This window comes from Euleptes europaea, chromosome 6 (genome assembly GCF_029931775.1).
Source record: "Euleptes europaea isolate rEulEur1 chromosome 6, rEulEur1.hap1, whole genome shotgun sequence".
In the NCBI taxonomy this organism is placed as follows: Eukaryota; Metazoa; Chordata; class Lepidosauria; order Squamata; family Sphaerodactylidae; genus Euleptes; species Euleptes europaea.
The window spans coordinates 72,770,080-72,791,036 of NC_079317.1; the positions used below are offsets into that span (position 1 = coordinate 72,770,080).

The 20,957-nt window shown below is 42.3% G+C and overlaps 1 protein-coding gene across 1 annotated transcript in view; it reads left to right on the plus strand.

Moving 5' to 3' along the window:
• The window catches only part of NELL1 (neural EGFL like 1), a 560,206-nt gene that overhangs the window by 286,225 nt on the left and 253,024 nt on the right, over nucleotides 1–20,957 (plus strand). The window contains exon 13 of the mRNA XM_056851927.1: nucleotides 9,209–9,334. Coding sequence (XP_056707905.1) covers nucleotides 9,209–9,334 — 126 coding nt within the window. The remainder of the gene's footprint in view (nucleotides 1–9,208; nucleotides 9,335–20,957) is intronic.

Consider the following 20,957-nt stretch of genomic DNA (forward strand, 5'->3'; position numbering starts at 1 on the left):
CTGTCCAACTGCGAGCTCACACCCGCCTTCCTAAGACTGGTAAATCAGTACGCTAATCTCCCATGTGGGACTGCACAGGTACCATGATACTGAAAACAGGGTTGCACTTTCCTTTAAGTGATGTACATCAAGTGTTCACCTGTGCAGTCACACATACCTCCCTCCTTCCCCCTGTGAGCGCATAACAAACCCTGATAACTTTACTTCACTCCTGCAGCAGCAAACTGAGAAGAAGACGCTCCATCCCCTCTTTATCACACTGGAAAAGGTGAGAAACAGCATGGGGGAGGGGGACAGAGCACCTCTAGGTATTCTGAGCATTAAAAAAAAATCCTCTCTGTGGCGGGTCTGCATGTGTTGCAGTACTGATGGGTGACTGCACAGGTACAGTTAAGTGCAACCCTGTTTTATTCTCTGGCTCAGTGATACAATTTGAGCCAGAGAAGAATCTGGGTCTGTAATGTTGACATTTGTATTTGACAAGTCACTGGAATTCGTATTCCAAGTTTCAGCAGCGTCTCTGTGGAATATTGACATTGTAAAGATGGTTGTGCAGTATACGGTAGGCATAAGTCCCTTGCCCACCCAGTTTCCTAGGCTGCTTCATGAGTGTCCTCTGTAGTTTCTGAATCAGAAACATGACTGGCTCAAGAGGAGCCAGGTTAATACATTTAGATGTAGTGCTGAACAAACACATTTCCCAGACCGAGACAGCTGTGTTCCCAGACACTGCGTATACCTTATTCTACAAAGATTTATCAGAATTCAGAGTAGAATTTCACTTTAAATCAACAAATCGGTACCAAGTGAGCCAAGAGGATATAGCATGTCTAAAACATTCCAACAATAGGAAATCCCTACATAGCTAGTTATTTTCAACAACTTTATTTTTGGTTGGTCCCAGAACTGGGGTATAGGTTAGTGTTTTTTTTTTTAAAGAATTTCAGTTCTTCTGCAGGCTAATGGGAAAAGCATAGTGCCTTGATAAACACATTTGCTTTTCCTCTCCTCTTCTGAGGTTTCATAACCATATATTATGGGTTTTGGAAGGGTGTGGAGCTTGGCATCTCTGTGATTATAAGATATGGTTGTTCTTATTTTACAAATTAAGTACTGCTTGAGCTGCAAGTGTGACTAAGTTTGCTAGCATTCTTTTTGGAGTACCAGTGAACTCCTAAGGACATAGTTTATAATGAAACTTTTCCTTGGGATGAATGTATCAGTGGATCTTCCTGAAGAAGTTCACTTATAAGCTTTATTTTTTCCCCTCTAGGTATTTGCATACCAATCTATGTGACATGCACTACTAGTGAAACAACTGAGCTTTTCTGGCTGAAATCTTGAAAAATGTAGCTCTCATTTCTAGCAATTATTTTAGCCCTGATGTATTAATATTGTCAAAGCATTTGTCCCAGGGGTAGGATCCATTTCCACTTAGAGAATTTCAGTTCTGCCAGGGCAAGTGGCAGCTAGTTAGTTGCAAGGTTCTTTGAGACAATTCTGTAGATGAAATCCGTAGCCAGGATCTAAGATAGCTGAAATGCAGCACATTATGCAATGAGGACAACCCTAATGGGATTTGACTGAATCTAAAGTCACAACAGAACACTCTGCTCAAGGTATGCAGGAGACAAGCAAGGACCAGGAAACAGGGAGTGGCATGAGCTTTGTGGCAGCATATCATATCTATACTGAGAACTGTGCTTCAGCAAAGTCCTGGGTATCACTGGTAGGCTTATATTCCTAGGAGAGTAATGGCTGGGGAGAACAATAGACTTCAAGAAAGAGTGAGTCCCAGGCAAGTGATGACAAGACTTCAGGTGCTTTCACACATAGTGAATAATGCACTTTCCAACCACTATAGCCATTAACGCATGGCCGCTTTCTCCCTCTTTTCTTCTGGGAATGTAGCGAATCGGTGAGGACTAAATGCACATGCTTTGCCCACGTGCACCTTCAACCCTCCCCCTTTCGCTACATCCCCGGGAGAACTCCTTCCTCTGTTATTGCGACTTAAATGTAAGGCGCACAACAGAGGAAGGAGTTCACCTGTGCATGCTAGGCGCCGGGTTGACTCCCCGCCGAGAGACTTCCGCCCCTGACAACAGCAGCTGCGGCTCCCTTCCCCTCCGGGTAGAAAGCACTGCTCGGCCCCAGTGGGGGCAGCAGCAGCAGCACCTTTTCCTTGCCCCCCAAAAGGTTGCTGGGTGGAGGTTTGTGGTGGCTGGAAGCGCATGGCCCAGTCCCCGGAAGGAGCCGACACCGCTGCTTCACCTCTGATGGTGGGGCTCCAGGCAGCAGGCTGAAGACTGCTCTGAGGTGGGCTTGAAACACCAGCTGGTGCTGGGAGGGGGGGCAGAGGAGGGCACAGGAATGGGTGGGGGTTGGGGGGGGAGAGTGGGAGAGAGATGCAATGGTCGGGAGGCGGAAAGGAGCTGCCTCCCCTGCTGCTGCCGCCGAATTTGTTTGTCCCGGTCTCTGGCCCCATACGTTCAGTTTTTTGAACGAGGGGGCCATAAAACGTGAGATGGGACAGGGGCAAACAAATTCGATTACAACCATGCGTAAATGGCCTTTCGATGCACTTTAATGACTGTTTGCAAGTGGTATTTGCCAGTACACACAGTAAAATCCAGCTACAAAGTGGATTGGAAGTGCATTTATTCGGCATGTGTGAAAACACCCCAAGTAGGTAAGTAGCTACATTAGCACAAGCATTACCCTCAAACTTTAGCTTGAGACCCTGTATACTTGAGGAAGCTCGACATTCATTGCCTGTTTTAAGTACCAGGTTTATTGAGTGACATATAACTTGTGATCAGAGCCATATTATCAGGCAGTGTTCATCAGCATGCTCCCATTAAGATCAGGGGAGCTGTGCCCATTTGCACTGCTGACTGCCTACACTACTGTAGATCTTTCAGTTTTGGTTAAGACCGGCACCTTTTCCACACTTACGTCTTTTGGCTAGTTTTCTCCGCAGTGAGATCATAAGCTGCAGCTCCAAGTTGGTTGCCATTGCTCCCCACTGGAGAGTTTTCCTGCGAAACTTAAAATCGGATCTGTGTGTGTGAAGGGTATTGACACTTGGGAAAACATTTACAAACACCAACAGTACATATGCAAATAGGAAAAAAGTAACCTTTCACCAGAGAGATGAAGGAGAGTCAACCAAACCCCCCTTCTCCAACTGCAAACTCTGGGGCGATTTCAAAACGTTCATCCACCTATTTGAAGAAGACAAAACAGGACCATCCCAACCTTTTTTTTTTTTCAGATTGAAAGTGCAGATGTAGTTTTTAACTATGAGAGGTTTGATGTCAACAGACACCAGCGAAATAGCGTTATTGTAGTGTGTGTGCAAGTGTGTGTTTTTAATTAAGTCAGGGATTTTTAATGTATCATCGACGGGCAATTTGGAGCAAGGTGGGGAGGGTGGAGGGTGGATGTAAGGTGCAAGGAAGCAGGGTCTTGTCAGACAACAAGGACAGGCATCTGTGGGAAGCGGGGGTGGAGCATCAGCGTGACGATGTGGTGATGCTCAGAAATGGGCAGAACAGAATGAAAATCTTCTTTTCCCAGTTTTTCCCTCCCCCTTTTCCTTTTTAATTCTGTACCCTAAAAATCCAATAAAAATTTATAAGAAAGAAAGAAAGAACGAAAGAAAGAAAAGAAGGAAGGAAGGAAGGAAGGAAGGAAGGAAGGAAGGAAGGAAGAAATGCGCAGAACAAAGTAACCACAAATTAAGGAACTCCACAGTAAAAATCAAGCGAGTGGAAATTAACCAAAAAAAAGGAGAAAAAGAAAGAAAAAGAAAAACTTTGCTCAAAAAGCATGTCCCAAAAAAGCAGGGAATCCATCCCCTTTCCCCAATCATGCAGCAAAAGCAGCCACTTTGAGTCTGGATATCCGAACAAAGTGTGAAGATTTAAAGGGCTGGACTCGCAGAAAATACCATGTGTGGATAAACTCCTGGTTTCTTTGTACAGGAAGGCCTCTTTGCATGAGTGGATGCTATCAAATGAGAAGCTTATCTTTTGATAAGTGTGCCTTCATTGATGTGCTGATAAGGCTGTCCATGACAACAGAGCTATGATAGTCATTTCCTAGACTAGTTATCTTGTGATCAGGCTGCTTGAATTGGCTTTATGCTTTGTGCTGTTTTAGATGCAAAGGGAATTGCTTGAACTGCTGTTTTCCAGTGACTGCTGCAATATGGAACAAAATATCATGAAATCGAAAGTTACCAACATGCATATTAACGAAGTACCTTGAAACCCTCAAAAGAATGGTATCATGTACCATGCCAGACTAAACTGTGATGCAGCGAACCTCACCAAAAAGCCTTAGCTGGAGTGACTCCTTGTCATTATAGCAAACTGGCTTATGCAGATGGAAGTTAGTGATATGTGAAGGATCATTATGCTGTGTCAAATTTCATTTGAAAGACCATAAGTATACCTTTTCATAAGAAAAGCAAACTACTTCACCATCCTAGGGAAAGACATAAATCATGTATTTTTATCACTTCAAAAGGCCACAAAAAAGACAAGCTCTAATATTTCAAATGCGACAAGCAATCTACACACATGAATCACAATTTGAGTTCCATAGCAGCCAAACTGATGTATACCCACTGTGTGGTTTATGGATAGTTCTGTAACAATGTTAAATGGAAATCTGGAGCCTTTTGTCTTGGGCATCCAATCTTATACATTTTTTACACAGAAATGAAGTCAGTACCAGTAGCTCTCATCCTTTGGCCTGAACATATCCTAGCAAAATTATTTTGCTGAATGGAAGCCCCTTTACCATTCCTTTGGAAAAGGGCATGATAAAGCTGAAGGAGAGGAGCATATGAATGCTAAAACCAAAAGCTAAAAATTACAAGTCTGGATATCACTGAATGGTTTAGGGAACAATCCTAAGAAGGTCTACTCAAAAGCAAGCCCTACTTTATTCAATGGGGTTTACTCTTAGGACTGCAGGCTTAGTTTACCATTTTGGAGCCAAACCAAACTCGGTGGCCGTGGCTAAACTGAACTCATCAGATCTCAAAAGCTAAGCAGGATCAGCCCTGGTTAGTAATTGAATGGGAGACTGCCAAGGAATGCCAGGGTTGTTGTGCAGAGGAAGCCACTGGCAAACCACCTCTGTAAATCTCTTGCCTTGAAAACCCTATGGGGTTGCCCTAAGTCAGTGGTGACTTGACTGCACTTTATACACACACTTCCCTTCTATGCATTTGCATAACTTGAAGTGTTCCACAGAAACTTTCCCAATGAAATTTTCAATGCTACTAATACTTAGAAAACTCTTCATCTGTACTGAGTGGAAATGCCAGTTAAGTTGTTTCCTTAAGCTTTTTAGTATCCACATTTCTTTATTACGGGGATGGTTTTGTCTTGGAAAGGTAAGGTAAAGGTCCCCTGTGCAAGCACCGGGTCATTCCTGACCCGTGGGGTGACGTCACATCCCGACGTTTCCTAGGCAGACTTTGTTTACGGGGTGGTTTGCCAGTGTCTTCCCCAGTCATCTTCCCTTTACCCCCAGCAAGCTTGTGAAAGCAAAGCACAAATACTGCACCTTGTCAGATGATTTTTTTAAAAACTAATCCTGAAAATTTTCCTTTCTTTTATGCTTTTATGCTTAACTACGTGATTAAACAAACCCCTTTCAGAGCAATGAAACAAAAGCTCCCCCCTAAAAGATAGTAAATGTAGCAGTGTGTGAACACATACTGACACCCAAGTATATCCTTTATGATTCTAGAACAACCTAGTGTGATAGAGAAGGAGCATTACTTTGGTTTTTTCTTTCTTTTTTGACAGTTTATACACATTCTTCAGGAGAATCATAATCAGAATAGCAAAGATAAAAGGCCTGGATAGTTGAGGTATTTGTAATAGGATAGAGACTTTTGCCTCCAAGCTATCATTTCAAATTCAGTCTAGACCACTTACTGATCAAGCGCCCCTGTCAGTTGACAGCTGCTTGGTAGTGAATTCAAAGAGATTTCATTAGTGTTCATAGCTACTTGCTTATTGGATAATGTAATGGATATCCATCTCATAGAAGTTTTTTTTATTATTACTGATGGTGTACTTTCTACTCCAAACACAGGTACAGGATCACATAAAAGCAACCCCCCTTTTTTGTTCTATAAGTACATGATGAGAGAACAAATCATGAACAGTTCTGGTGTCCTTACTTTACCTGTTCAGTTTCACTTGTCACTTTCTAAGTTTCTGAGACCTTTGTCTTCCATGTAATGATCAATATTATTGAATATATAACAGGACTGTAGGTCTTAACTGTTACACTGGTACAATTAGGAATAATAAAATTGAGACTGGTGGAGATATGTTATATAAATGGGATATACAAGGAAAGTCAACCACAGCTGGAAAATAAACTCATTTTGTACCACAGAAACCATCTGTAGTATGTATTATCTGTATTTCATAAATTCTAAAGCAAGGTTTCTTAAATTTCATCCCCAACTGTCCTTATCTCCCCCCCCCCCAGTAACTAAAATAAAATAGATACAGATGGGCCACCTGACAAAGGCCTGGCGAGAGAGGGAAGAAGATCAAAGAGAAATTGAGGGAGTATGCTTTAAGATGCCATTGGGAAAAGGGGGCTGAGAGAAGCACTTAGCATGTATAAAATATAAAGGCTTTTACAGAGCCAAAAAACCACTGCAAATAATTTGACAGTTTACACCTCTCCCTTCACTAATTAGGGGTGAGTTAGCAGAGACATTTTTACTATTCTGTGACAGCAGCAGTTGAGGACTTGCATGCATAGAACAGTCATCACAGATTAGGCACCACAGGGAGAGCCTTGCCCACAATACTGTGGAGTGAAAGGCCTTACTCACAGACTGCTAACAAAACCAAGTCAAGAGACATAAGATATCATTATCAAGTAGGGTTGCCAACCTTGAGGTGGTGGCTGGAGATCTCCCGCAATTACAACTGATCTCCAGGTGACAGAGATCAGTTCCCGTGGAGAAAATGGCCACTTTGGCAATTTGCCTCTATGGCATTTAAGTCCCTTCGCTCTCCTCCTCAGGCTCCACCCCCAAAATCTCCAGGTATTTCCCAACCTGATCTGGCAACCCTATTATCAAGTGATATACATTTTTGTGTGTAGCAGGCCTAAATCCCTTTTCTCTTTTTTGGTAGTGTAGTATATAATGCGTTTAAGCCCCTCCACTCATTTTTGGAGAGGAAGTTTGGGCCATCCAGTGAAAATCAACTGCTAGTCACTTCTCTGTAAAGGCAAACTTTTCAGTATCACAGTCAAATTACAGCATTGAACACATGAAGCTGCCTTATACTGAATCAGACCCTTGGTCCATCAAAGTCAGTATTGTCTACTTAGGTGGGCAGGGGCTCTCCAGGGTCTCAGGCAGAGGGCCTTTCACATCACCTACTTGCCTAGTCCCTTTAGCTGGAGATGCTGGGGATTGAACCTGGGACCTTCTGCATGCCAAGCAGATGCTGTACCACTGAGGCATGGCCCCTCCCTGGGGCTGTTAATTACAAACTGACTGGCTAGTCCACCAGGTATAAATTACACAATGAAGGCAGGAGCTGAAGTAGAAAGAGTATGAGTCCCAACATAAAGCAACAGAACTAATAGTTACACATACTGGATGGTGAGAGAGGTCAGAAGGTCAAACACACATGCAAATGGTTTAAGTGAAAACAGTTACTGTTACAAGGTTATAGTTTGATCAAACATATTAAGATCTAACATTTAGCATTTAAAACAAATATGGAAATCTTTTCCAGAATTTAATATAAAGCTGTAAAATGGTTCTGAGGTCAGCTATAATTACCAATTAGTTGAACAAAAAGAATTTATGGTTGGTTTTTTGTTGTTGCTGAGTATCAGGTATATCTGGAGAGTTGTGGCTCCGCTCCCCTTAGGGAAATCTGTCTATGGCTTTTAGTGTTTTAGAGGTATGACTCAGCAAAGGAAACATGTTGACACAGTCAACAATTATGTGAAGAATTAATATTTCAAATGCAAATGGTAAGAAAAAGAAATCCATTTTACATCTGCCCTTCTCAGTGCATGGTTGAGGCAGAGAGTCCCTAAATCCCAAGTGGTGTCTGTGTATTCCTTACCTGGTTAAAATATTTAGATTGAGGGGTAGTGTGTCGTGCATCACTAAAGATCTGAGGAAACCCCTCTAAGAAATGTTGATAGTCTTATCAAAACTCTTTTGCCTTATGTAAAAATTACTCCGATATTTTGCCTGTGAAAGAACCTTCAAGGTTTGTCTCATATTTTTTCTTTAGGTGAAAATTAGGGCAATGCTAAATACTACTGGTGCAAGCGTGCTGTTCTGTTATGTAAAATGAAAGCTAGCTCTCTATCTCTCAGTAAAATAAACAGTTGTGAATAGGGTTGCCAAGTGCCAGGTGGTGGCGGGCAAAGCCCCGCCAATCCACCTGGCTGCCCGCTGACCAGCTGAGGGTCGGCGGGCAACGCATGCACACGAGTCTGCCTGTGGCGACACGTCACTTCTGGTTGACACCCGGAAGCACCGCATTGCAAGGGGCCGGTTACCATTCAAACTCCCAGTTTGCAGCACTTCCAGGCGTGCATGAACCCTCACACACACCTCCACTCCAAAAACCTCCCGCCGAAGGAGAAGGGGGACCTGGAAAGCCTAGTTGTGAAGGTTTACTTAATTGATGGGGAAAGTGGGCAGTTGGATTTTCTGAGTAATGAACATGTGAATCTCATCCATTTGTCTGAAAAAAATTGGAAGAGGGAGCATTTCAGAGAGCTTGAACAGAGAACTAAAAAAAAACTTTTGAAAAAAAAGTGTGTTTGGGTCTTAATTGAGTAATTTAATATTTTTTTGTTTTCATGCATGGGAATTTCATTTGAACAGTCCAGATAGCAGTCATACTGTAATATGTTATTAATATATATCTTGCCTCTACAGTGTAAGAAAACTCCTTCATAGCAGCACTGTGTAGATAATTTCTGAGAGTAGGCTAACCGTACCTTAATTACATTTTTAGGGAGTAATGGTGAAGTGCATATGTTCAAAGGTAATAGCAGCTTTTGGGGATTTTGGTTAGATATTTATATGTGCTTTTTCACATTCCATTATTGTACCACTGTAGGTATACAGCTGCGCAGCTGATTGCAATTTCACAGAGTATTTTTCTTCCCTCAGATATTGATGAGTGCGCTGCTAAGATGCATTATTGTCATGCCAACACAGTATGCGTGAACCTGCCTGGATCATATCGCTGTGACTGTGTCCCAGGATATATCCGCATTGATGATTTCTCATGTACAGGTAAGATCTTCTTGTGATGCTAGTCACACCATGCTATGTTAGTAATAATCAATGGTGATCAGTTGGAAGGAAGTAAATATTTGTATCTCAGGCAATCAGGCAAGGCAAGTTTCTTCCGTAAGATTTTTTTTCAGGATCTTGCTAATATTGGTGGTATCTTACCACTTGGTTCAGCTAAGGGCAGTGGTATCGTACCACTTGGTTCAGCTAAGGGCAACACATTCCAGCAGTGTAAGCATTGTCCCACAGAACAACCTCTTCTACAGGAAGGATGCACTTTGTGCTGATGGAACACACTGCTTTAACTGTAGAAAAGAGTAGGAGTCCAGTAGCACCTTAAAGACTATCAAAATTTCTGGTAGGGTATGAGCTCATACCCTGCCAGAAATTTTGATAGTCTTTAAGGTGCTACTGGTCTCCTACTCTTTTGTACTCCTAGTAATAGACTAACACGACTACCCATCGTGATCTAACTGCTTTAACATTGATGTAGTATCAGTGGAAATGTACCAGAAAACTACACCATGACTAGGTCAATGAAATATATGGATAAATTAAACATAAGTGAAATTTACAGTTTCATTTTGTTTGAGGTACATATTCAGTTGTATCCTTAATATTAATCAAGATCGCTTTCTGTTCTGGATGTGGAGGGTCTATGAGATTCCGCTGGCATAAGATGCAGGATTTGTGATTTCACCTTCTTTTGTTTCCTCACTTCAGCAACCAATGTTGCATTTATTTATTTGGCCACATGGGTTTCTCAGTGTCTACCACGGCATTCTTGGTACTCAAAAGTTGTTTATGCATGGGAGTTTTACCTGAGGTTCGTTGCTTGCTGGACCCACACTTTCCTGTTGGGAATCTATGCACCAGCAGTTTCCCAACTCAAATCAAGTCCCCGCCCCATTAAATGTGGCTTTGTAATTGGCTTACTTTGTAGTGCTTACTGTGAGAGAAAAGCCCTCCCCCCCACTAAAACCCAATGGCAGCATAAAAAGCATTTTAAGAACAAAAAAACAAAAAACGGCACAATCTGAAAGGGGAGGGGGAGAAATCCAAGCCTAATTTTTAAGAAGCCTTTCTTCTGCTCAGAAAGAGCTCCCAGGAAGCATTTGAGTCCCCACCTCTTTACACCCTGCTTTGTAATTGGCTGTGAAAGAGAGCAAGCTTCCATGTCCTGCATTTTGCCTTATGGATGAGGATTTCACCTGGGCTGAGCTCAGGGGAGATGGAAGAATGGGTTAACAGATGAATGGGAAGTCCTGGGATTTGTGAGGGCTGGCAGTGAGGTCATCTCTAATGGACGGAAAACTCATGCAGAACTCCAAGGAACAACTGAGACAGACCGGGGTGAATGTGAGTGAAAGTACCCATGCATAAATGACCAAAGATTAACTCCTGGGACAAGAGGAAGGTGAAAAGATCTGCCTCCACCGGTACCTTTTGAAGATGGTGCATAGGATCCAACCTAGACAGTTTTGGACAGTTAATAATGCTCCAGTAATGTCTGGAGAGCTCTTTAATTGGGTCAAAAACAATATCATTCAGTATATTTCTAGAGGTGGAAGAGTTTATGTATGAGCACTTGATACTGTTATTTATAACAACTGTGTAGCCATTTTCTTAGCTTACATTTAAATTTGCTGAGCGCTGAGAGGCAAAATGTATTTTCTCTACATAGATAGGCATGAATTTACAACCAGATGTGTTTGGACTTTTCCAGAGATCAGCATCTCATTACATGATGATATTGTGTAAATGGCGTGAATTTTGTTTGATGCTGATTCAGGGTTTGTGAATTTAGCAGATGCTGCATTCCTAAAGCTGTGTTCACAGGCTCCTCCCCCCCCTGCTTCGCTGCCTTTGGGATCAGTGCTGTTATCTCTTCCAGTGGCAAGGCGCTGGAGGGGGGAAATGGGTGCTTGAAGGGTACCCAGAATCTCCTTTTCTTTCTCCCCACTCATGAGATGAGCAGAAGCAGAAACATCAATTACCAACCCCTGCTCCTGGATTCAGGACTAGTGTGGGAGTGTTACCCACATTGGTGCCCATGTCAGGCCTATCATGTGTATATGTGTAGAACCACACACGTTTTCTGGGGCAATTAGATGGGACTGTTCCAGTTTGTTGTATGCATGGATCCCTTAGAAAAATGTATGAGAAAAAGTCTCAAATAAGAAGATCTTTATTTCCTTATCAAGATACAGAGCTAGAATAGGAAATTCAAAGGAGAACAAAAGCATAAACCAACACTGTGTTATAGTAACAGAACCTTACCTATGCTGCCCTTGGAGGTTGCCTAATTGGGATGCACATGGGAATCTAAGTGAAAATAAAGGGATAAAGGAAAAATCATACAAAGCTTGTTTTGAAGAGAAGCATCTAATGCAAGTGGTCCAGGGTAGGATGGGGGGAAAGCTGATTTGAGATAGGGGTTCCCAGGGTGGAAGGAGGTACAAAATAGAAACCAACCACTGAGGTGTTAGTATTTGGATGGGAGACCACCAAGGAAGTCCAGGGTTGCTATACAGAGGAAGGCACTGGCAAACCACCTCTGTTCGTCTCTTGCCATGAAAACCCCAAAAAGGGGTCGCCATAAGTCGGTTGCGACTTGATGGCACTTTACACACACACACACAGAAAGATCTGTATTGCCCGTTCACAGTCACTGGATTTAAGTATCCTCAGATTTGGCTGACTTCACTATAAGTATATAGATACATGTAGTCTTCACTGATTTGCTATTGATCTTTTCCTTCCAACTAGACATTATCATTAGATAATTGAACAAGATAGAAATCAATGTTTTGGTGATTTTTTGCAAGAGTATGAAACAAAAATATGCAAATATGCAGCAATGCTCAGCTATCCATTTACCGTATTTTTCGCTCCATAAGACGCACTTTTTTCCTTCTCAAAAGTGAGGGGAAATGTGGGTGCGTCTTATAGAGCGAATGTGCGCACAGAGCCGGCTGGGCGCGCTGGGAGGCAGCCGGGGAAAGCTGCCTCGCGCCGTTCCAGCGCGCCCAGCCGGCTCTGTGCGCCCGCCCAGCCCGCTCTGTGCGCTTGCTCGCCTCCCAGCTGGGAAGCGGAGGGGGGGCGGCTTGGCGCGCCCGCCCACCTCCTCCCCGCCCGCTCTGAGCGCTTGGCGCGCCTCTCCCGCCCGGCTCCTCCCAGCTCGCTCTGAGCTCTTGGAGCGCCCGCCCGCCTCCTCCCCACCCGCTCTGAGCGCTTGGCGTGCCCGCGCCCTGCCCGCGTTTTTAGAGGAGGAAAACAAGATTTTTTCTTGTTTTCCTCCTCTAAAAACTAGGTGCGTCTTATGGAGCGGTGCGTCCTATGGAGCGAAAAATACGGTATGTTGCATGTGATCCCAGTGAAAAAGGAAGAGATAATTGAATAAGTCAGATCACAAATTTTCTGTTCAGTGGTCATTACTTATTAAACTGATATATTTTCCTGCAGCATTTTAGAGTAACAACACAATTGGAGTTCAAAGTTGACATTAAAAATAAATCATGTTTACATTGTTACTATTTATCTAGCAATAATGAGTGTTCATTCTCATAAATACATTTCAGTTAGGTTCTTCTGTAGTTCAAGGAGAGAATTTTCTTACTAGTATTTTGCAGTAAGCAATAACAACATAAACAACAACAACAATAATAATAAAGCAAAAAACCTTTGAATTTTCACCCCGTGCTATATTTTTTTTAATTATTACTTTACATTATCTAAAACTACTAAACAGTGATAAAACTCTGGAAATCCATGACTTTTGGGGTAGTTTATCAACAACATGAGCATGCTCTAAAGCTCTTCACACAGAAACGTTTTGTTGCCTCCTATAAAAAGAGACACTGTACATGTGCCTAGGGATTTATAAGCATTAGTCTGTTTATATAGATAAAAAAGAGCAAAATAGATAAACCCTGATGTGCATGAGAGCCATGTACATATCTAATCCCATATTTGCACATTAGAGGCACTGCATTATGGCCTAGGAGGTTTGGCTGTAGACCAGGTCAGTGGTACACAGTTGGGAACTCGGTAATTGCAACTTATTATTTATTTATTATTATTCTTATATCCGGCTCTGCCCAGCAAAACTGGGCTCATATACTTATACGTTTCACCCTAGATTTTGATTGCTGCAAAAATGCAGATGACTTGAAAAGGAAGTACTTTTTACCTTTACTGCTTAGAAAATTAGTGTCATTGTTGTAGCTCACTGATACTACATTTTTTTTATTTTAAAAAGCACAGTCCCAGATTTCACACCATCTTTGAGTTTTTATGTTTGTATTATTATTTAATTCAGAAATACCTCAATAGTCAATGTATCTTTAAGCTGTACCTGCCTGCTGCCTGGAGCCACACGATCACAGAGCTATCCTTTTTGGCGGCTTCTTGGGGGCACTAGATCTATCATCATCTGATGGCACTACTAATCCATAGGTGACCTGAAAGAAGACAGTAAAGTCAGCTGGCCACGGATGGGCAGGTGATGACAGTGGTGACTGAAGCAAAGAGCCAAGAATGAGACCAGAGTGCCTTGGGTGGGAGTGAGGGGAAACAGGGTATGAGAAGCCAAGGAGCATGGTCAGAGTATCATCCAGAGCTCTGAATCTTATCGAGGCAGTAAAATTCCAATGAAAGAGTGACTCAGCTACCTGATATCAGGAAGATGTCAACTGTGAAAACCCTGCCCAAATTGGTTGAGGTGGAACTTTAAAAAAGAAATGAAGTAAATTATAAATAAAGGAAGATGTGACTGCACCTTAATAGTTTGTCTCTATTCTTCCTTTAAAAGGTATGATTGACTTAAGACTTTCCCATGGTCGATAATTTTAACAATGCAGTATTTGGGTTAGTCTGCTTCAGAGCCATCATGGTATAGTGGTTAAGCGGCGGTGTCTGGAAAGCCAGCAGATACAAGGGCCAGAGGCAGATAGCGTAATCAGGAAACCAGTCCGAGGTCAGGCACCATGCTGCTCAAGTCCAATTCCTAGGCATCCGTACTGGAGGGGCAATCCAAATTCAAGGTCAGGTTCAGTTCCAAGGTCAGGGTAACAGAAGTCCAGAGAAATCCAGAGACTCACAGAAGCACGAGGTGGCTGCGAATGGACGAGTTGCTACCAGACGGCGCTGAGCTCATTGCTGCCTAAACAGGCCCTATCTTAATGCAGACCAGCTGTTGCTCATTAGGCCATTCAGGCATTCCCGGCCTCATCACTGCTGAGTGCTCTATGCTGGGCCTGTAACCTCACACTTTTTCGACGGCTTTCTAACTCCGCCCTGATCTTTCGACGCCTCTGTTCAAGTGGTCTTGTTGACCCTCCAGGTGATGCCACCTGTGGCTGAACCCCCGACACAGCCAGTTCACCTGAGCTAGCAGACTGCAGACCCGGTGAGACCACCTCTGTCTGTGCCTCCTCTTCACTCCTTTCACTGGCTTCTATCTGCTGTGGCTGCTCCTCTGTCCTCTCCCTTCCAGCTTCCTCTAGTTCCTCTTCACCTAAGGAAGTGTCAGCAGGCTGACTCATGACAGGAAGACTCTAATCTGGAGAACCAGGTTTGACTCCCCACTCCTCCAGATGAAGCCTGTTGGATGACCTCGGGCTAGTCACAGTTCTCTCAGAACTCTCTCAGCCTCACCTACCTCACAAGGTGCCTGTTGTGGGTGTGGGGGAGAGGGAAGGCGATTGGAAGCTGCTTTGAGACTCCTTACAGTAGAGAAAAGCGAGGTATCATAACCAACACTACTTCTTCATTTCCCAAAAATACAGATTTGTCATAGAAATGTATTTTTTAATGCTTTATAGGAATATTTTAGGGCACCATGCACATTATGATGATGATTTATAACATGTCCAGGTAATTAAGCTAAACGGCGTTTGTATGTCAGTATTTTATTTGTGCAGTGTTCCCACATTTTCTGCCTTTTGTTGTTCTGGAGAAAAATCACTGTGTGCTCTGTATTGCATGTCAGGACAAATAAACAGCAACCGAAATAAGTGCAAAGTGGGAATATAGGAAGGGGATAGTCTGATCCAGATATAGTGCCTCAGTCCAGCTACAGCTATGTCAATGCTAAATCTGTCTTTCACACACATCTCGCTGGCTCGGTCCAGCAGCAGCAGGTAGTGGGTGGTAGTTTTGACAAGCTGCATTGGGGGGAAACAGCTGGGGGGTAGACTTAGATTCTCTTCTTCCTTCTGCACATTTTATCAACATTACTGCTGACTACCTGGGCTATGCATTTGCTGCAGTTACACATGTAGTAGGATTGGGAAGTTTTATTTTTTAAGTGTCTTCTTGAATAGATGGCTTTTTCTTTGGAGTATTGTGATCCTGGATCAGAGTTGCCTTGTTTCAAAACACCAGAGCAGCTCTAAAGAAAACTATTTAATTACAGATGGCTTTTGTCTCTGTACTTAACAACCGTTCACTTCACCTTCCAATGCAAAATTTAAAGGAACGTTTTCAGGTTAACAGGCATAATTCACAGGCATCTGGTAACTAGATTTTATTTCAGTTCTTGTTGGTCTAAGCCAGACCTTTTCCGCACATCGAGTTACTTCTGATTTTCTTGGGAGTTGATCCACAAGCATTGGAATTGGTTCGGGCAGGGTTCTGCGTCTTCCCCCCTGTGCATTTTTACAGTTGTGGAATCATTTATTTTCTACCACACGTTATTTAAATTATACGGATTTTCAAAGGAGGGTTCTGTTTTCATCGGTGTCATTGTTGATGATGTCAGAGCACTCCCTTACTTTTTTTAAAAAAGGCCGTAAAATATCGATATAATGCTGTATTGTTGTAACAATAGTTTAAGCAAGTTCTCTGTATTCCCAGCTTTAATTTAAAAACACGGTAAGTCTCTATCCTTTTCGTTTGTGGAGATATGCCTTTTTCCACGAGGGAAAGAGATACTTACTTTTTAAAAAACGACTGCTGGGAATTCAGAGAACCTGCTTAAACTATCATTACAATACTACAGTGCTATACTGATACTTTAGGGCCTTTAAAACTGAAATCAATCATCTTGGGGGGGAGATGAAGTGGTTTAATGATGACGACAGTCCAGTCATTGAAAAGTGGACTGGAGGTGGGTGGGACAAAGAAAACCAATAGAAACATTATGCAATGCATAATGCATAGGAAAAAGTTGACTCAAAACCGGCTTCTAGAAAAACGCTGGAGTAAAGAGGTCTCAAAAGAGTCAAAAAAACCTGGGGGTGGGGAGACGAAAAAAGAGAAGAAGTGACAACTAAAGGCACAAAAATGCATGCGGAAATCAGGGGATAAACCAAAGCAGTATGAGGCCAGAACCAATTAAAAAAAAAAAAAAACATGTGGAAAAGCCCCCAGTGTAAACTGTTGGAATAAAATTTGCCCTTGTTTTTTGCAAAGAAAAACTGATGTAGGGAAACACTGGTGGTGAATTCATTTTGTTGGGCTTCACTGGAAAATATTTACTTCAACAGAGATATGATTGGAGTAGAAGAATAACCTCCAATACCAATAACATTAGTGATTAATACTAATAGATTTTCTCCCTTATAGTTCCATTGGTTTTGAATATCTTGGGTTCAAAAGCTACTTTTTGCTGTTGTCAAAAACTAAAACAACATATTTATAAACAAACAAAACCTGTGTGAATTACTCAGCATGGAAGGAAGGGGGCAGGAATCTGCTCAAACATTCTACCTCATGGAAAGAATATATATGGCCATTAGGGAATTGTGAAGCACACTACAAACAGATTTAGAGGGACCTTGGGGTTGTCAACTCCAGGCTGTGAAATTCCTGGAGATGTGGGGGTAGAGTCTGGGGAGTGCCCAGTTTGGGAAAGTGAGGGACCTCAGCAGGGTATAATACCATAGATTTCCACCTCGAAAGCAGCCATTTTCTCCAGGGGAACTGATCTCTTTAGTCTGAAGATCAGGCCTTATCCAGAGGTTGGCAACCTGAGGGAGCAGTAACATTTTACTTCTTCCAAATACATTGGAATTTGGCTTGGGGTAGTAAATACACACCAGAATACAACTATGATAAGTTTTTCACTGATTCCCCCCCCCCCCCCCCGGTTATCTATAAAATCTAAAATTACTTAACTGCCCATGGTTCCTTCATGAACTCTGGTTAGGGTTCTATGCAGTTTTCTTTCTTTTATAACAACTTTCTTCAAAATTACTTGGATGTTTGTCTAAATAAGAGCCTCTAAATTTATTTCAAAAATCCCTTTGGGTGGAATTCAGTGGCAACTCTATCTCTGGCCAAGCTAGTTTTGCAATCCTGTCGCAATATGGCACTTCAGGGGGCAAACCCAGAAGTGACATAATTGTGTCGCACGCAGCCACACACACGTGCAATCACCACTCTGAGGAGCCCTAGGATAATGAATGATTTTGTTTAGTGGCCACATTATGCTTGAAAAGTGAACTAGAAATTGAATCTGGAGCAGACTGGATCCCTGAGCTTAAGAACGCAATGATGACACCATTGACATGGTTCAGGCCTAACACCATCTGACTCCATGCCCTGTCCACTTTCCCAGCTGTACCAAGGTAAGAGTTGACAGCTGGTAGAGGCAAGTAAGCAGAGATATGGCAGAGGCAAGTGTGTATTGATGAACTGTGCTGATGGACCTCCACGCTGCTCTTTCATTGCTCATCCTTGGTTTCTTGCCCTTTCTTGGTGTGGTGTTCTACAAACTGCTGAATGCCAGGAAAACAGGAACATGGCTTTGCTACACAGAGATGCGCCAAAGTATGTTAAACAATTTGAATCTGGGATTTGATGTGAAACTGTAGTTGACCGTGAAAACACATTTATTGCGTTTGAGGCAAGATTTTAGTGAACAGAGCACAAAATTTCAGAGACCCATAGAATTCAGGGATTTTTTGTATGTATCGTTTCATTTACCACAAGGTACAGGAAAATGATGTGTCTTTTCAGAAGATCTGGAGATTTAATATGTTATATGGGTGTCTGCTTCACCTTCAAGGGCTTTTGAAAAGGGCTTATATGAAGATACAACATGTGCAGCATGTATGGTATCAATTAACTGCAGATTCTAGCCCTGTATTTTTGATAAGAAAATCATGATTAAATTTTTTCATACACATGGAAATACATGCCTGTAATTAATTTTGTGTTTTTATGTGGCTGAATATTTCATGGATAGGGTATTGACTGAAGCAAAGGTATTTTTTAAAAAACCATTATTGACTCCTGAGTATCAATTACTGTAGAATTGATCAAAAAACATGTTTCTGAGTATCCTTAGATGGATATAGCAACAAACTGGATTCTGCTTGTCCAATGGTGAATAACTCATTTGTGCTTGACAACCTATAACAATGTGGTTTTTATCCTAACACTGCTGAATTTTTATGATGTTTGATTTTTCATTTGAATATTGCCATTTCAGAAACAGTAAAGTTCCCTCCAAAAAACAAGCTGTTCCTTGTGGAAAATCCCTTTTTGTGATGAACAATGGCAGATCCTAGTTAGGATGCTTAATTATCTCATTTCGCACTCCAGTTCCCATAATTCTCTGCCTTTTTTGGATTTGGTATTGACAAATTTCATCATGCTTCAGTTCTTTCAGTGTAATAATCTGTTCCTGCAGTAGTACTCAGCAAGAAAGTGTTACCAAAAAGCATGCAAAGATATTACCGGTTTTACTTCAGAGAGCAACTGAGCATGTGCAAAATTGCAGGAGTGCCCTTTCTTCACACAAAATACTAGAAAATGAACCTGAACACCAATTTTCTTCTGCATTCCTTCAGTGGAAAGCAGAATAAAGTTTATGAAGTCTACTTCAGGTATGATGTGCTAAGTTTTAAAACTTTGTATACTTTTCCCAGCTGTTTCCCTGCCACTCACCTGGCTTTGTTCCAAGGTAAGGTCTTTTTTCCTATGTGTGAGATAGGAAAGTAACAAAAAAGTGAAACAAAGGTTGCTATTGAAAAGGATCTAATGAAGGAATTGAAGCCCATGGTAATACCATGAAGGAGTAGAACTCTGATACATATATTGACTATGTATGTCCATGAATTTCGAAACAGGATACTTTTATACTGGACTCCTGTAAAGAAGAAAAGAAAAAGAATATTAAGAAGAAATATTTCATAGAGTTACCTTTTTCCTGTGGTTATACACCTTGATACTTGAATGTCTAGATATACTGCATTTGGATTTGTATGGTCACTCATTGCACTGGATTACCCTTGAATTTTATTATATAGTGTTTACGAGCTCTTTCTGCTTTGCATAGAAGTTGGTTTACCAGGCAGTATTCATATATATGATTATTGCTTGTATGCGTATAGCAAAAATACAATAGTGAGACATACATTTGTAAGCCTGGGTTACTGTGGTTTGGTTTCAAGTGTGAGATAGGGGCATGCTACTTCAAAATTTCTGCAATCGGATGTGTATACAGCTTTTAGCTTGTTAGCCAAATTGCTCCCTATAGGGGGAAATTAGCTGAGCAATCAGTAACTATGTATTTTTATAGCGGAGTTGCACTCAACTATACCAAAATCCGTTTAATGAGACCTTGAATAAAGACAGACAAATGGATTTCAAATTAAATAATGTTTATGTCTTTTGTCATTCAATTCAGTGATGCACACAAACATACAGAGAGTCTAGGAATATCAAGAGAGTAGTACAAGCACAGTTGCCAACGTGGCAGGAGATCGTTGGTTGGGTATATTTACCGTATCTAGATGAGGTGTTGTCCTCACGTAGACTAAGACAGATTGAAAAGTAAAAGCCAAGATGGGGCCAGGGGGTCCCGTAGACTTGACCAGCAAGACGGGAGGGAGGGTGGCTAGGCTGCGCAAACCAAACCAACAGAGTAATGGCAAAGGTGCCAGGAAAGACCTAAGATTGGGATCCAAGAGAACGATATGGGATGTGGGCACCCCAGATATACTGTTTTTCTGGGGGCCGGGAGAGGGGTTTCACCCCTCCTAGGTTCCCAGGTGGCAAAACATGACAAAGGATTAAGCTGTGGCTACCGGGGTGGGGTAGTGAGAATTTGGAAATCTATTCTAATTCCAATGGCTTTTGCAACCCGTGATGAACTGGAACTTTTCTGCTGATGAGATTAACCCACTGGAACAATAAGTGTGATCTGTGTAAACGTCCTGGGATTCCTGCTGTGGAGCTGGAGGAACGGCTCATCTTGATATCTGGATGGCTGCTGACGGCCCATTAAGCGGTGGATGTTGCAAGGGGGGGGTGTTTGGCACTGGCTACGTGACATTCTGTTTCTTCTGACATGGCTGCGGCTGGAAGAGAGTCTGTACAGGAACATGGCTTCCCTCAGGTTCACCGGAGGCTGCTCCTGCGTCTGCTTCCTGGCTGCTAACTGCAGGGCGCTCACAGGAGCAGCCGAGTCCATAACGACGGAGCGCGCAGCGACTGTCCTGTAGCGTTTGGGGCGGGTGCGCGGCCAGCACAGTAGACAAATGCCTGCATAGTGGGTTGCCAGGTCCCATCCGGAAGGTTTAGGCAGGCCTGTATGCTATCAAGCTTTTGCAACTTTTTGACATTAACCCAGCTTTACTATTGCAAAGATCTTCTAATTGACTTTTTTTTT